Here is a 12,851-nt window from a genome sequence, read left to right as displayed (position 1 = left end):
ACGCGCTCTCGGGCCCCGGCCGGACCCCGCGTCGCGCCCCGAGCCCCCGGCGTTTGGGATTCGTGTTTCTCTCTCGCAAGCGCACGTGGCAGCGGCGTGTGGGACTGTGTGTGTTGGCCACGTGCAGAGGTTTGAACTTTTCTAACATTAAGTAAATTTCTAATGTTGGAATTATTTTCTCCTGGAAAATAGTCTCCGTTTAGTGTTTCATATGGCCTTATCATAGGACGTTTCACAGTATTTTCACCTCAAGTATAAAAAACATGTATTTTATTCTTCAGTATTCAAGAAAACATGAACTCACTCTTATTCCCTTTCTGTTTTGTATGTCTGCCATGTAGGGGAGTATGGAAACTTTGGAACTGCAAAAGGAAATAAAAGAAGAATCAGATGAAGAAGACGATGACGATGAAGAATCTGGACGATTACGTTTCAAAACGGAAAGGAAAGAAGGAACAATTATTAGGCTCTCAGATGTAACTAGAGAGAGAAGGAACATTCCAGAAACTTTGGGTAACTTTTTTTGCCTGTCTCCCATCCTTCTTCATTTTTATTTCAACTTCCTCCATACTACTGTTAGATTAATCAAATAGGTAAAAAATAGTAGATTATTATGCCGTCAGAGGGTAGATGGTCTGTGTGAGGTTAGAGCTGAGTTAAGGTTCTGTAAAAAAGTCATCTATAAAAGTGACTGTCTTCTGGATTTAAAATGTTTGAATAAAATATTTGATTGTTAATTTTTTAAATAGTTTTCCTTTTGGAGTCTGTGGCCTAGACCTACTCCCGTGTGAACCGTGTGGTTCCCGGCTGGCTCTGGGGGGCGGCGTGGGGATGGTACAGGTCCACGTGACCCTTCCCGAGACCCACAAGGTCGCCAGGACTCACTCGGGACCAGACGATTTTCCGTACCTTTTAGCGTCATCGTAACCATCTTCGGGTTTTCTTTTTCTGTATGCTGTCCCTCGGTGTCCGGCGAGACAGCGTGTCTTGATTATAGACACGACCAGCCGAACAGCATTCTGGGCAAGTCCTGCTGCTGAAGTGACGCAGTGGGCCGCGGCGGCCAGCGGGAAAGGTGGCCGTTCGGTGCCGCCCCCGCGCTGCTCCCCGGCGTCCGTGGCAGTTCTCAGTGAGTGAGCAAGAGTCCCCCAGAAGGCGTGGTGACACGCAGACTCCTGGACCACGTTCAGCTTTTCTGATTTCAGAAGCTTAGGGCAGAGCCCAAGAAAGGTGCATTTCTCATAACTCCTGTCGCTGGAGTCTTGTGTCACGTTGCAGCGGAGAGGGTGGAGGATTGGACCTGCTCGCTGGTCTTAGTCAGAAGGATGGTCAAGAAACTAACGCTTAGTTACTGGCTTTATTCTCAAACCCATTATTTGTCAGCCATTTTCGGTCGGAAACGAGCTCGTATCCGTGAGTGGCAGACAGGAATTCTGCGCGAGGACACCAGGCCCCAGATGTGCACAGGCCGGCGGTAGCGAGCTAGTCCTGCGTTCCTTTACCGAGTGAGCTTTGTGGAGAGACCGTTCCAGAACCTTAGTTCTCCACTTCTTCCCTCTCAGCCTCTTGGCCCAAGATGTCCCGACATTTTTCTGAAGACAGTTCCTCCTCTTCAGCGTCGCTCGGGCCAGTGCAGAGTTGCCAGTTGGTCCGCAGCGGGACAGCGTGTGCTTCTAGGGGAGGATCCGCAGTTGGCCTTGGGTGGAAGGCGGTGTGGCAAAGGTCTGAAAACAGGAGGATGGGAAAGAACACGGTGTCCTTCAGCGGGAGGAATCAGTAACGTTGCCGAACGAGCTTCGCAGTCGCGGGCCAGGGTGACGGACAAGGGGAGGGTGGCGCCCCCGGCCGTACGCCGGAGGGCAGCGGGCAGCGGCTCAGCGGGAAGGTGCCATTGGGCTTCATCGGTCTCTGCGGCTTCGTTAGCAGGGCGTGGCTTTGCTACGTTAGTCGAGGAGCCTGACGTCACATCAGAACTACTGTGGTAGCCACACGTTCGAGGGTGTGAAGTCACGTGGTAGTTGCCATTAAGAATGGGGGAGCCTTTCCCTTCTGCAGCCAGCTCCCCGTCAGCCATGGCGGATTGCATGGGCCACCCTCCCCTGACCCTTCATGCCTTGGCTCGCCCCTGGCCACCAGCCGAGGTCATCTCGGTACGCTTCACCTCGGCCTGAGCACGGGCGGCGGGGGGCGTCGGCTCGCCTGTGTGCACGATCTGTGTTTCACGCCTGCATCTCCTTCTTTGGAGACCCTTCGCTTCATTTCCTTCTCAGGGTCACGCGTACTGGCGTTTTAAAGAAACTTGTGTCTTTTCAAGACATCTGGCATCTTCGCACTCATGTCATCCTGAGACAGGAGACCGGAAGGGGCTAGTGGCAGGCAAGGTGGCCCCTTTAAATATGGGGGAGAGGGTCTGAGGTCCTGAGAGGCAGAGTAGCTTAAGCATAAACAGTTTGACCAGATACCGCTCTTTAAACATTAAAAAAAAGCTTTAAGTGCATTTGTGCAGAAGTGATTGTTTGGCTAGATAATAGGGCAAGTAAAAATGGGGCTTCAAAGCATCTTTCTCGGCTCCGCGTTTACAAGCCCTCGCTGAAGAAAGCTTAGTGTTTGGAGCTAAATGCGTTTTCTAGTAACTGAAAAGTTGGGGTTATTCCCAGTGTAAAAAGGATTTGTATGTATAAGAAAATTAGTTATTGAGAAAGAGAGATTGTTGCATTAATTGGTAAACTAGAAAGTTGCATGATTTTTTACTTATCACTCTACTTGTGTGTTCCTGATGATAGAAATATTAATTTCAGGTTCCATCTAGAAGTATTTGCATTTATTTGACTATGTAAAGCTGTTTACCTACTCCTTGTAATGGATTTAATGTATCTTGCTACCAGAGTACACATGATAAATATTTTTGATGGATGTCTTTCAACATTGTGAATTCGAATAAAAACAGTTTGTGAAATCATCGATTAATGTTGAGAACACTCCACTCTTTAAAAAGAATGAAGTCATGCTCTGGTATCCCTCACTTCTGAGCCTTCGGTCTGCGGGTGGGGTCGTGAGCTCTCTTCAAAATCTAGACGGGTGCTTTGGTCACTTTTAGTCTTTCTCACGTTCACATATGTAATGTGACCCTTAGATACAGAGAGCACTAATTCATACATGTGCGACGGTCTTGGCAGTTACGGAGCCCAGCACAAAGGTCTGTGTTCTGAATTCAGGTTGAATTAGAAGTAGAATTTTGGGCTTTCATCTAGGTTAATATCTTTAGTAGTGAGCTTTTTTCCTCAGCCAGGATTCTGGAAATTAAATCTTACAGAAAATGTGTCCATTTTTCAATTTTCCCAAGGATGGTCCAAAACTCCATACCTAGGAAAGAAGCTTGTCCTTTGCACGTAAGGATGCTGCAGGGTAGAAGGGATTCTCTCTCTCAGAATCCGATTGAGAAGGGTGTCCAGAGCATATGTATGTAAGGGAATGATTTATTTTCATTGGAATTTTTTCACTGGAAATTTCAGTGGAAATGTCAAATGCCATTTCTAAAAAGTGGGTGTCATTGACCAGTTTCCCTAACGTGTCAGCTCAAAAGTTCAGAGCTGCCAGTTCTTTGGCCTTAGGAGGTAGACCCCAGATTCTCTGTGAAACAAGCAGCACAAGCAACACATGGAAGGCCGTTTATTTCAGTTAGGCCTTTTTCCATTATCTGTGCGTAGGTAGCTGGATTTTACAGTATTGTTTCATTGGTGTATGTATTACGTTAGATTGTTTGCTTGTTCTAGCCTATAGAATATTGTTGTGATACCTATTGTCCTCGTTAACTAATGTCCTAAGTTAATTTTGTTTAAGGCATCGGGTCTGTGGGAAAAACATTTTCATCAGGTCATAAACAGTTCGAGGTTGCTAGTGCCAGCGGTAGAATACTGTCCTGAGTCTACACACTGGACCTTGCACCTGCAAGGATTTACAAATTTCTTGACTTATCTTGTAAAAAACTCAGACTATCATTTGTTGTTTTTATTTTGCCAAATAAACTATATTCTATAAATATTCATCACATACTAGTCCAGCTATTGTAAAATTATTTGTATGTATGTTTTTCTTGAGCGCAGTTTAGACAGGTTCAGTGCAGTATAAAACTTTATTGCATTGAGCTATATCTCTCTACTTTAAAGATCTGGACATAGTTCAGAAAACACTTAAAAGGAAATTAACATTTCAGTTGAAGTTACACATGTAATTTCCATCCTGTCATATTTTGGTGACCCTTTGTGACAGCTTGTCTCAATTGGAAGAAGGCATTTTTACTTGCTGATTAAAGATGTCATTTGAAACCATTTTATTACTGGGGTTGGTGAAATTAATCTTGACACTTAGAACCACTAGAAAAATAATTGCTGATTCACCACTTAAAATGTGTGTGTGAACCAATCATGTCGTTGAGATTAGAATAAAGTCTGTGCTTGTTAAAAGATTAAATTTCTTTCAAATGGGGTCTAGCTTCATGTGAAGGGGAGGAGAATGCCATAGAAACAATTTCAGGAAAATGACATGTGGCTTAGAGATGTAGGAAGAGTTTGGTGATGATGATGGCATCCCAGGTAGGAGACAGACCGGCAGTATCTAAAATGCAGCCTTCACTGTGGAAAAGGCGCGGGCGAGCTGCTCAGGATGCAGTGAAATCTCTAGAAGACGTTCGTTTATCTGTGTAAGATGACATAGCACAGTAGGCAATGTTCTCAAATAAAGGAACCGTATTTCATTAAGTCAGCTTTTTTTTTTTTAGGAATTTAGAGTATATGCCAACCAACGTTCCGTAGGGCCAGAGTCTGTGTGTGTTTTGTACCCCTAAAGCACGGGTCGGACAGGCGAGCACCTCTGGGTGCCCCGCAGACCCTTCATCGAGGGCTTTTTCTCACGTGACTCTGCTCTGGTGATGTTCAGCCTTCCCGATCGCTGCATGCCTGTCTTCACACGGTCAAGTGGCGTTTTTCTACTAAATCTGAGACTTTGAAATGATGATAGCATTAAATGAGTTTTCCATTCTTCATGAAATTAACTTTGACTACAGGATGATTTCATCAGTAGTTTTGCTTCAGAATCAGAAGAGTCAGGAATTTGTTTTATATTCCTTTTGTCCCTGTGTCACTGCGCATTAGTCATCTACCGGTTTCAGTGAGAAAACTGTACCCTGTACCGGTGTAGGGCGGGCGGAGCCAGGTCTCGAGTGACGTCGTCTCGTCGTCTGCCGGAGGTGGAAGAAGCGGTGGCGGGTGCCCGGCGGGCGGCGGGCGGCTGTCAAATGCAGTGCGAGCCTCTTGAGTTTCGCTCGCCTCAGAACATCCCGTGGCCCCAAATGGAAACACTTTGGTTTGTGCGGGAGGCGCTGGGATGTTATTCCCAGGGGAGAGGCAGGCCGTCCCTGAGCCGCCTGGCGAGGGCGGCAGGCGCCGCGTTTGCGCCCCGCGCGCTCCTGCTAGCCCCGCCGTGCGCCCGGGGTTCGCGGAGTGTCCGTGGCGCGCCCCGGCCCCTGCGCCCTGTGAGTCTGTCCCGCCTCTCCCTCCCTAACACGTGTGCATCTTTTCACGTAGAGCTTTCAGCGGAGGCCAAAGCGGCGTTGCTCGAGTTCGAAGAACGGGAACGGCAGCACAAGCAGGGCCGCTACGGCTCGCGGCGGGGCGGCCGGCGAGGAGGCTCCTTACTGTGCCGCGGACTGGGGGACCAGAGGAGAGAGAACAGTGACAGGGGCCGGATGAAGGACCACAGGCCTGCCCTGCTTCCCACGCAGCCTCCCGTCGTGGTAAGGTTTGCAGTGTCTTTGTGATCCAGCTCCGGGCACGCGGAAATGCGCTTTCGCGGGTGCTGCGCTTTGCGGTCATCGCTCAGCCTAACGGTACAGTTTGCTGACAGGATTAGTGGCTTGCGTTTCTTTATAGCCTATAACCGGTGTTATCTGCGGTCTGGTAAATCCTCTCCTCCGCCATCTGGGGAGTGGGGACTCCTGGACACAGCTGCTCGTGAGGAAGGGAGCCGCGAGCCCTGCTTCCTCCGAGGGACCCAGAGGAGCCTTGCTGTTAACCCCCCCCAGGGCGCCACCCTCAGGACTGAGTTCGCTACCTCCAGGATCTCGGCAGTCACCGTTTATTTTATAAAAATGCTTTTTTCTCTGTCCTGTTTGCCGTAGGTTCTTCCTTAAGTACAGCAATTCCTCTTAGAGTAACTATAATATTCTATTCATGGAAATGTGGTTGTCTTATCTTAGCCATAGCGAGTTTTCATAGTTTAGGGACAAAGCATATTCTTGTAATTTTGGCCTACTTTTAATTTCCCTGTATTTGAAAGATGAGACATCTCAGAAGTAAGGCAGGAATTACAGTGATTTGTGTCCTCTGAGTCTATGTTCCTCCTACATTTTTATCCAGATTTAAGGGAAAACCACTTTGTTTCTGTGTAGAAATGTGAGGTTTAGGAGGCATTCATTTTTGAAATGGCAAAAGTAGAAAAAACGACTTACTGTTTTAACAGGAGAATCCCATTGTGACGGAAAGGAAGGGCCCAGAGGTAGGTGGCCCATCACAGCCTGGAGGGACCAGTGGTCCTCATGGCTGTGCTCGTCTGGGCTGAGGTGCCTCTGACCTCGCGAAGGCCGGCCTGCCCTCCTCGTCTGCCCCGTCCCGCGTCCCGGCCCCAGCCCGCACGCGGCATGTGTCAAGCGGCCAGTGTGGCCATTTTGGCGTGCTGGGGGGAGCAGGTGCACAGGAGACCTGTTTTTGTGGGATCGTGTTTCCACGGTCCGGTACCGTAGCCAGGCTCCCGTGTCCTCACCCACAGTGAGGGGACTGCTCCCAGCCTCCTTCAGGGGTGAGCCGAGCGGCTGGGGGTGCTGTGGGACTTCCCAGTGAGTCACCCGAGCCCGCCACGGTGAGGCGGCTCCCTGGGTCCGTCTGGCTGACGCGGCCCCAGAGCTCCCTGTGCGCGGACCGAGCCTGGGTCCGAGATCAGGGCCGGGACTGGGGCTGACCCAGCCCGACCCATCCTGGCCTCTCGGGGCTGCGGGCGCTGCGCTCGTCTGGCGAGTCAGTGCTGCTTTAGAGTGGCAGTTTACCGGCGAGGCCGAAACCGTCTGCTGTGACCGTCACCCCGCTCCTACCTGTGTCCGCCTCAGGTCACAAACACCCGTGACCCAGGTCCCTCCGCAGCTCAGGCCCAGCGCTCTGGAAGGAACGCTCTCTGCCCACGTCTCCTCGTCCTTCGCCCTGTCCCGCGTGTGCTCTCGGGGTCACCCCTCCCCTTGCCCTTTCTGGTCCCACCGCTCTGGGCCTTGGGCGTCACCGGTGAGCGCCCCTTTCTTGAGCCTCCGATGTGGGCCTGAGGTTGGGGGTGTACTCGCGCATCTCCTCGGGCTGCCGCCGCCTCTCCTCCGTCGGCTGACCGCTCTCAGGTTCCGTCCTCTGTCCTCCTCTCATCGTAGCTCAGCCACGTTGTCCTTGCCGCCACCTGCCATCACCCTGCGCCGAGTCTCCAGCCCTGACCTCTGTGAGCTCTGATCTCTTGTTCCCTTGCTCCCTCTTCGCTTTCCACGCGGACAGCTCGCAGGCCCCCGGCTGCGCCGTCCGCGACACACGGTGTGCTTAAAACTCCTGACACCTCGGGTACGCGACCCTGTGTCGCGCGTGTGCTCGGTTCCGTTCGGGGCACCCCGCTGTCCCTGTGTCGGTTGCAGCGCACGAGACACGGGGCTGAGTTAGAGGAGGGCACGCACGCCTGGGTTCGGGGAGCGCGTGCAGCGCGGGTCGGCACCAGGCCCGGAAGGACAGGCGGCCCCCCGAGGAGGGACAGGCGGCCCGTGGCGGCCCCCGGCCTCCGCTCCCGTGCCAGCCCCGGGGCGGCCTCGCGCCCGTCGTCACGCGCCTCCTCGCTGTGCACATCGCGTGTGGCAGGACGGCAGACCCTGAGGGGTGCGGGAGCTGCCGCAGTTCGGCGGCGTGCGTGGGCGAGCAGCTCGCTGCGCTCGGGGCTGGGCGGGGTTTTCTGCCGCCTCTGCTGAGTGTGGCCGGTCCGACTCGTGGCCACAAGCAGGCTGGGGCCGTCAGGTCCCCTCCAGGCTGGCTCCGGCTCTTCAGCTCTCCACGATGGTCGTGTAGGAGGAGGAAGACAGCCAGGACCCCGTCGCAGGCTCCCTGGGACTGTCCAACAGCGGCCCCGGGCCTCGGCGCTGCGGGGCACGCGCCGCACGCCACGCCCTCCCCGTCCTTTCTCCGGCGGGGGCCCCGCTGGCGTCCCTGGTGTGCGCGGCCGCGTGTCGGGCCGCCCGCCGCCCGCCCCTGCGCCACCAGCGGCACCCTCCGCGCGCCGCCCTCCCTCCCCTGCTGCCTTCCCGTCCGGGGCGGGCTGGGCGGGGCGGGCCGGGGGCGGGTGCCGTCTGGGGGCGTCCCCCGAGGCGTGGGGGGGGGGGTGTCCCTCTGGAGCCGGCGGCGCTGCTCCGCTCCCCGCTGGCCCCGCAGCTGCTCCCGCGGGGCCAGCGCGCGTCTCTGCCGGGTCAGCAGCCTCCGACGTGGCTCCTCAGCATTGACGTCTGCGAACTTGTCGTTTTGTGCTTTTAGACGCACTCGCCGAGACTGATTCCTCCTCCGCAGCCTCAGCCGCCGCCGCCGCCGCCGCCGCCGCAGCAGCCGATCCGGAGCCTGTTCCAGCAGCAGCCGCTGCAGCCGCTGCTGCCCCTGCAGCCCCCGCACCACCCGTCCCCTCCGCAGGGGCTGCACGTGCCGCCCCAGATCGAGGCCCCGAGGGTGATGATGACCCCTCCGCCCGTGACCCCACAGCAGCCCAAGAACATACACATAAACCCCCACTTCAAGGGGGCCGTGGTGGCGCCCGTTCAAGGTACGTGTCTCCTTTGCGGTCGTAAAGCCGCAGGCCCCCGTTCGGGTCTGTCAGGACGACTCGGCTTCCGAGAGGCCGCCCGCCCTCGGGGACGCGGGCTGGCCCCGCACGTGGCTCTTTTTTCCTGACTGAGTAGAAGGTGCCGGATTTCGAGGGGAGCAGGGGCGCCGCGGCCTCTCCAGACGCCCCGCTGGGGTGTTCACGGAGCGGGTCCCCTCAGGCCGCTGTCTGAGGCAGCGAGCTGCGGGGCGACCGAAGCAGACGGAGCTTCCGCGGGCAGGCGGTCAGTGAGCGGCGAGCGCGTTGGTGGCTGCGTGGCAGGTGACGGCGTGCAGGCCAGTGACAGGGCGGGCCGGGGCGGAATCGGCTCCACTGCCAGCATACAGGCCGTAGGGGGCCAGAGAGCTGGTGGCGTGACCTCTTCAGGGGAGAATGTTCCAGGCAGAGAGGGCAGAAGGAGCAGAGGGCCTTAATTCAGGTGAGACCACGCCTGCGAGTTCAGGTCGCCAGAGGAGACAGCGTGACGCGGTGCAGTGATGAGCGGAAAGGACGTGGGCGCCCGGGCCGGGCGGGGCTCCGGCTCCCCTCCGCGTGGAGTGCTGGCTCAGGGTGGCCCAGGGCACACGCCACCGGCCGTGTTTGAAACGGGTCATTCTTGCTGCCGAGGTGAGAGTGGCCGTAGGGCGACGAGGGTGGAAGCCAGGCGCCCGGCTCGGACGACAGCAGCTCAGTCGGGGACCTGCGAGCTAGGGTGCCGGAAGCATCGTCTCTGCCAGGACGCGAGACAGGGCCCCGCGCAGGTGGCGACGGTGGGCTGGGAGCTGAACTCTGAGGCACGTGAGCAGCCGTGGAGCAAGAGGCGGACAGCAACAGGTGGCGGGTGGTGTCTTCAGGTGACAGGAGGTGCAGACAGCACCCAGGGCCGAGAAGGGCCCCACCTACCTTCAGAGCCAGCAGGAGGAGGGCTGGGGACAAAAACCGCCTCGTGTGTTGGGATAGCTAGGTTTCCATTAGAGCGAGAAGGGCACAGGCTGAGGTCGTCGTGGCTTCTGGTGACGGTGAACTTGGAATTCCAAAGGGTGCGGTTGAGAAGTTCGCACCTTGGGGAGCAGCCCGAAATAGGACTTGGGGCGTAGGGCAGGCCAGGGGCCTGGAGGCTCTGTGAAATGGGGCCGTGGCCTCGCAGCAGGGGGCCGTGACAGTGGCATGCTGGCCACGGGTGCAGGGCGGGGGGTCAGCGGTCTCGAGTCGCTCTCGTTTCACACACTCGGGAGGGTCAGGGTGGCCTTAGTGCCTGCGGGTCCCGGTCCCCTGACTCACCCCTGTCCTCGTCCCGCCCCTGTATTAGTGTCAGTGGCCTCGCTCTCCCCAGGGGCCCCGAGCCCCCCCGGGCAGGCTGCATGGCGGCCGCCAGCACGCCGCCTGCATCTCCTTCAGTCGCCGCGTGCGGCGGGAGGACGGCGCGTGCGAGGCGCCCTGTGCTCCGCGGGTTCCCGGACACGCGGCCGCAGGAATCTAGTCTGTTGGGGGAATTTTACTCACGTCAGCATCTGTTATTGTGTATTTCCTGGTAAAATCGGAGGAAAACTGGCCGTCGGTAAGGCTCACGGCTTCCTGTAGCCTGACAGACAGCGGTACGAGGGCGCAGAGAAGGGGAGAGCGCCAAGGAGACCCCGCAGTGCCCTCCAGGCGCGAGGGCAGCGCGCCTGGCCCAGGCCGGCCTCCGGGGTGGGAGGCGGGCGCGCTCAGCGCGGGTCGGCTTCCCGGCGGCAGCTCCTGAACCATTAGAGGCAGCGGAGCTGCTTATCCTCACTAAGCCAATGCCGTAGTGCCCGCCACACACACGGTCCTTCTCTTTGGCACACCTTCGATCTTGGGATACGCAGACGCAGGAGAGAGCGACAGCTGTCCTTGCGGGGTGTACGTCCCGAACACTGAAGTGGTTGTTTATTCACTGGTCACGAACGGGCTGAAGTAGAGAGCGCTGTGCTTCTTGAGAGAGGCTGAGCGTCTAGCTGCCCCTTGCACGTGGAGACAGACGACCCCGTGATTCTTGGAGCTGGAGGCAGTGAGAAGGCATGTTAGAAACCGCTTCGTCAGAATTAACAGTGGACGCGTGTCTTTTCCTGATGGCACATGTTTTCTTTCGAGGCTGAAGGGTGTTCCATCGTGTTATAATGAATCAGTTTCGATGGAAGTTTAACTTTAATTTTCACCATCACAACTGTCGTGATGAAAGGAAACTCAGTCCAGTCCCGTTAAACACGGGGGACAACAGGAGATGCAAGTCGTAAACGTCAAACATGCAGAGTCCGCGGTGCCGCCGGAGCGGTCTGCCGGCAGTGCGGGTTTCAGCTCCCTTCTGTCCCAGCGCAGAGGGAGGCAGGCACGGCCGGGGCCCCGGCCGGGGCCAGCCGACTCGTCCGCCCGGCCACACCTGTTCTCACATGCTCACCTGTCAACTTGTATTCTTTTTTTCTTTCTCTCGTTGCTTTTTACAGTTCTTTTTTTTTAAGTGCCAACAGTCAGAGGGCTTCTGAGTGAGAAATCTCTTAATCATAATCAGATCCCTTCCCAGAGATCCCTCCTGGGTCTCTGGCTCTTGCTGCCCCCAGTTCAAGAAACTTAACATTTTTACCTTGGAATTATTTAATAGGAATAGATATTTAAACCCCCAGTTTAAATAAAAGTAAGTGATATGTGTTCGTGACGATCTAGGCATTTTATATCTGATACTTTGTTTTAAAAATGCTGTCTTCACATTGTTTAACATGTAGTTTTTTCTTCCTTTTCTAATAATCTTTTAAACTCTAGTTTTTTTCTTTCTATGCTTCCCAATCTAATATTTTGCATTAAGTATGTAATTGATATACCCCAGTGCCTTTCAGAATTAATTCTAACTATATAGAATTAGGGGCTGGATCCTATTTTATATATAAAATCTTGCAAATTGACCCACTCTCATTTTGAAATTCTGACTCATTGGATTAGATGCTCAAGAGAGGGATCGACTCCTGCCTTTCAGACAATTTCATCAAAGTAAGTTTCTTTCAGTCACACGTTGCGTTTGATTAAGCAGTCGCCTAGGCCCATATATACTGTCACTTTAAGTTGGACGGGTAGAAGTGTGATGCTAAGTACAAGGCTTAGTGTATGGAATTCCTCAGGTAATCGTAGTAAATAAACATTAGTTTATCTCAGCACTCCGTTTAAAGTAAATTTGATTGACTTTTACGCTGTATCAGTCCTGTAGTTTTCATTTACTGGGAATTTCTTAAGTTAGAAATACGCTGTATTTTTACTATTATGTACTTACATTTCTGATTGACAAGTTGTTGCTCTCGCTCTGTCCTCACTTGCTCACTCCTCTGCGCGTGTCTATGTCGTACTCTCTTCTAGAGATACTAGCCACTCGTACTGGAGTGAGGCCCACCCACGTGGCCTCATTTTACCTTAATTACCTTTTTAGAAAGGCCCTCCCTCCAAATACAGTCACAGTCTGAGTTCCCGGGGTTAGGAATTTGGGAGGGGCCACAGTTCAGCCCGTGATGCCTGACACTCAGAGCTCCCGAGAGGCACCCAGCCATACGTTGTAGCGGAAGATGCAGCGGTCACCTACCTCTCCGGTGATTTTTTTCCCTCTAAAATCAAGATCAGTGCATCACATAAGTTTTTTAAGTAGTTTAAACATATCCGATTTAGCCAGAGGATGTGAAACTGAGATCTGGTTTCTTCCTTGGTATAAAATGTCTGTTTTCAAACGATTTGATTCCTTGTTCTGTAAATCCATGGAACAAAACAAACAGACAGACAGACAGACACAGCCTCGGCTCAGGTTGTTCTCTGCAACAGTACCACGGACTCGTGTGGTCCCCTCTCTCTGCCTCCCCGCTCCCCCCAGCCCTCGCTCTTTCATGACGCGAGAGGATTTAGATTTCGATTTGTATTTGATTGGAGTAGGAAAACATAGCTAGGAT

General features: G+C 54.2%; 1 protein-coding gene across 7 annotated transcripts in view; it reads left to right on the top strand.

The window, feature by feature from the left end:
• RBM33 (RNA binding motif protein 33) overlaps positions 1–12,851 on the top strand; it is an 86,191-nt gene that overhangs the window by 30,882 nt on the left and 42,458 nt on the right. For 5 of the 7 annotated variants that reach the window (XM_036230611.1, XM_036230610.1, XM_036230608.1 and 2 more), the window contains 4 exons: positions 342–513; positions 5,583–5,791; positions 8,595–8,874; positions 11,866–11,913. In XM_036230611.1, coding sequence (XP_036086504.1) covers positions 342–513; positions 5,583–5,791; positions 8,595–8,874; positions 11,866–11,913 — 709 coding nt within the window. The remainder of the gene's footprint in view (positions 1–341; positions 514–5,582; positions 5,792–8,594; positions 8,875–11,865; positions 11,914–12,851) is intronic. The other 2 variants (XM_036230613.1, XM_036230609.1) reach the window with 1 other exon arrangement.

The sequence above is a fragment of the Rousettus aegyptiacus genome, unplaced genomic scaffold, assembly GCF_014176215.1.
Source record: "Rousettus aegyptiacus isolate mRouAeg1 unplaced genomic scaffold, mRouAeg1.p scaffold_m13_p_13, whole genome shotgun sequence".
Lineage (NCBI taxonomy): Eukaryota > Metazoa > Chordata > Mammalia > Chiroptera > Pteropodidae > Rousettus > Rousettus aegyptiacus.
Note: the sequence above shows the minus strand (reverse complement) of the source record. Positions and strands in the feature narration are given on the sequence as shown.